The 2,579-nt window shown below is 34.9% G+C and overlaps 1 protein-coding gene across 1 annotated transcript; it reads left to right on the top strand.

Moving 5' to 3' along the window:
- Positions 1-660: 660 nt before the first annotated feature.
- On the top strand, positions 661-2,199 carry LOC105564069. The gene is made up of 4 exons (XM_012016172.1): positions 661-738; positions 870-1,047; positions 1,158-1,267; positions 1,921-2,199. The coding sequence occupies exons 1-4, from the start codon at positions 661-663 to the stop codon at positions 2,197-2,199; spliced, it is 645 nt and encodes a 214-aa protein (XP_011871562.1).
- The last annotated feature ends 380 nt before the right edge of the window (positions 2,200-2,579 follow it).

Genomic DNA, 2,579 nt, shown 5'->3' with positions numbered 1-2,579 from the left:
AGGAACGGAATGCGTTCCTAAGCCAGATAAGGACGCTTCCCCTTTTTTAACGGTCATAATACATACTAGGTGTACCACTACTACTATTCCAACCATTAAAAGTCCCTAGAAAAAATATTTTTTTTTCGACTTTTGGCCAGCTTTTGGGGATTTGGGACCACTGTGCGTCGTACCTGAAGCTGAGCGTCGCGCGCTTGGTTACGGTTGTTTAATGACTGGAGTAGGGGGTGATAGGCGGTACCTCGCGAAAATCGGCCGAAATGAGCAGTTCGTGGACAGCTCTGAGATAGATCAACGGAAACACCGTATCCTATTATATTGGACGATATACCGGTGGATATATTGAACATGCCACTAAGTAAGTATAAGTGTTTAAAAAATTCTGTTACATATATGTATACTACTTTAAGATTATTCAAATTTTTATTTCACTATTTAATTATTCTTTAGTTTCAGATAATATCATAGCCCATAGATCATATAGATGCAAAAATCGAGCAGCTTCGGAACGAACTGATCTGCTAAATAACTTCTGTTAAAAGAAGTATCTTATATGACCTGGAAAGAAAAACCACTGAAATTAAACACACTATTGTCGCTGCCACTCAATCAGTCGCTCCACAACCTAATATGGAAATGTTACACGAATCCCTTGGCATAATGTTACCTACTGTGACAATGGATGATTTTTTGAATTTGGAAGATGCATTACGTACACCGGAAAAGAAAAAATCATTGGTAAAGAAAATTTTGTAATGAATAAAATACAAATATTTTAATACAAAATAAAATAAATAAAAAATACAACGCAAAAAGTAGTGTTACTAGTAAAAAGTGTTTTAATTCATTATTTTGTTAAAATGTTATAGATGGGATTATTTAGCATAATCACTGCCGGAGACCATAACGTGAAAGATTGCATAGGAAAAATGATGAAATCAGTAATGGGGAAATCTGTTGAGCTTGAGTATTCCGGTACAGGAAGAGTTATTCATGGACAGTCAAAGAAAAATTTCAGTGGGACTATAACATACCAATGCATAAGAGGTAAAATATATTACTTTAAATATTATATTTTATTAACAATTAAGAAATATATTTTATTACCTATGTAAAACTTGTGTAAAAAAAATTTTAATTTGAAATATTTTGTACAGACATTTTGGTAGAAAAATTTGGCAATACGTTGGACATAAAGAAACTACCCGGTCAAATCGGGGTATGGCTCTCCGGAGCGGGCGATAGAGAAGGCGGTAGAAAACAAAGAGTAACAACAGGAACAACAGCAACAAGATCCTTAATATAAAAACTTTATATAATTTAAAAATCCTTAATATCCTTAATATAAAAATTAAAACCAAAACACTAGGTTAGGTTTGTTATGAACACTTAAAGTTTTATTTTATTTTATATTATGTTCAACTTTATATTATGTCCAAAAAGAACAAAAAGAAATATATATATATAATATATAAATGTTAAAATGTTTCTAATGAAAATAAAAACATTTAAAAATGTATCAATATATAAATATTTATAATAACACAAATGTCGCGAAGTAATGTAAAATTTGGATTATCTTCCAAAATTGGGGCTTATTCAAATTTTTTAAAGTAAAGAGCCTAAGCAGAAGGATTGACTTATAATTTTAAGACAATGTTTTATGCTTTAAGTCTTTGTCTTCAGTAACGCACAATACTATTTTGTGTCTTAAGTCTTGAACATGTGTATGAACTTCATACCACTTGAGACACAAGACAGTATTGTGCGTTACTAAAGACAAAGACTTAAAGCATAAAACATTGACTTAAAATTATAAGTCAATCATTCTGCTCAGACCCTAAGTACATGTGTGGATACATCTGGCAATATAGCAATGCCATTATTGGTCTAATAATGGCGTGAAGTATCAACCATTAGTGGGCCAATGTTGATTGTGACGCTTGGCCGTATATTATTAACCATTCTTGGGCCGAAGTTATCACTCCATTAAATTCCCATTGTTGGGCCAGTCTTGGTTACCAATATTCTGCCAATGCTGGCGTCCTGGCGACCAAGCTCGGACCAGTGATACAAACTTTGGGGCCAGGCACCCACCGGAGCTGCTCTCTAGCACCGTTGGTGGTGCACACGGTGCTCACGCACACCAAGCGCCCAACCGTGTCCGTGTGCGCTCCGCGTTCGGCGGTGCTCGGCTGAGTTCGACTCTGCCTCGAGCATTAGAAAGAGAGAGGAGCAGATCACTATTTCTCGTCTCCTTTCCACTAAGTCAGCAGAGTCAGCTACGAAGCGAGGCGATCGCGGCAATCGCGGTTCACGCGAGGCTTGTTCGTAGCTGACTTGATGGAAAGGAGACGGAAAATAATGATCTGCTCCTCTCTCTCATGTGTTATTTGTTTATTTATTTCTATTTTATAAATTAATGGATAAAATTATATTTATCATAAATGCACATCATCAAAGAACTTTATATAAATATTGCGTATTTTTATTTCTCTGAAATCAAGTATGTATCGTACAATTCGTATTTTTATAATTCTCGTTAACTCTCTGCAAATTGCGAATGTATCTTAAATGTA

This window comes from Vollenhovia emeryi, unplaced genomic scaffold (assembly GCF_000949405.1).
Source record: "Vollenhovia emeryi isolate VEMERY1.0 unplaced genomic scaffold, V.emery_V1.0 DF944125.1, whole genome shotgun sequence".
Classification (NCBI taxonomy): domain Eukaryota; kingdom Metazoa; phylum Arthropoda; class Insecta; order Hymenoptera; family Formicidae; genus Vollenhovia; species Vollenhovia emeryi.
The sequence above is the reverse complement of the archived record's forward strand: the minus strand, read 5'-3'. Positions and strand labels throughout refer to the sequence as shown.

Bases quoted from the DNA above. Each gene is read 5' to 3' on its own strand.
- LOC105564069 (XM_012016172.1), top strand. From the start codon at position 661: ATGTTACCTACTGTGACAATGGATGATTTTTTGAATTTGGAAGATGCA. The intron at 1,048-1,157 runs GTAAAATATATT...TATTTTGTACAG, and splicing joins AACATACCAATGCATAAGAG to ACATTTTGGTAGAAAAATTT. The intron at 1,268-1,920 runs GTAACAACAGGA...ATCAACCATTAG, and splicing joins AAGGCGGTAGAAAACAAAGA to TGGGCCAATGTTGATTGTGA.